General features: G+C 67.4%; 1 protein-coding gene across 4 annotated transcripts in view; it reads left to right on the forward strand.

Annotated features, from left to right (window-relative positions):
* ADAM10 (ADAM metallopeptidase domain 10) overlaps positions 1–436 on the forward strand; it is a 165528-nt gene continuing 165092 nt past the window's right edge. For 3 of the 4 annotated variants that reach the window (XR_001360005.1, XM_014530866.1, XM_014530867.1), the window contains exon 1: positions 134–423. Coding sequence is in view for 3 of the 4 variants with exons in the window: in XM_014530866.1 (XP_014386352.1) it covers positions 369–423 (55 nt within the window). In the remaining variant the exon portion in view is untranslated. Of the gene's footprint in view, positions 424–436 lie in introns of all 4 variants that reach the window. The other variant, XM_005883284.2, reaches the window with a different exon arrangement.

Raw genomic sequence — 436 nt, forward strand, 5'->3', positions numbered from 1 at the left:
GGAGGGGGAGGGGCGGGAGGAAGGGGCGCGGCTCCGCGTGCCCGTTGGGCGCCCGTGCATCACGTGGTGAGGAAGGAGGCGGAGGTCCCGGGCTTGGGGGAGGGAGATAGGGAAGAGGAAAGGAGCGAGGGAAGGAAAGCGGGGAAGGGAGGAAGGAAACGAGCGAGCGGGAGGGAGGTCCCTGTTTTGGAGGAGCTGGGAGCCTGTCGGGCCCCTGAAGTGGAGCGAGAGGGAGGTGCTTCGCCGTGTCTCCGGTCGGGGGGAGGTCCCGGCTTCCCGTGGAGTCTCCGGACCAAGCCCCTTCAGCTTCTCCCTCCGGATCGATGTGCTGCTGTTAACCCGTGAGGAGGCGGCGGCGGCAGCGGAAGATGGTGTTGCTGAGAGTGTTAATTGTGCTCCTCTCCTGGGCAGCGGGGCTGGGAGGTGAGGCACGACC

Source organism: Myotis brandtii, unplaced genomic scaffold, assembly GCF_000412655.1.
Source record: "Myotis brandtii unplaced genomic scaffold, ASM41265v1 scaffold781, whole genome shotgun sequence".
Lineage (NCBI taxonomy): Eukaryota > Metazoa > Chordata > Mammalia > Chiroptera > Vespertilionidae > Myotis > Myotis brandtii.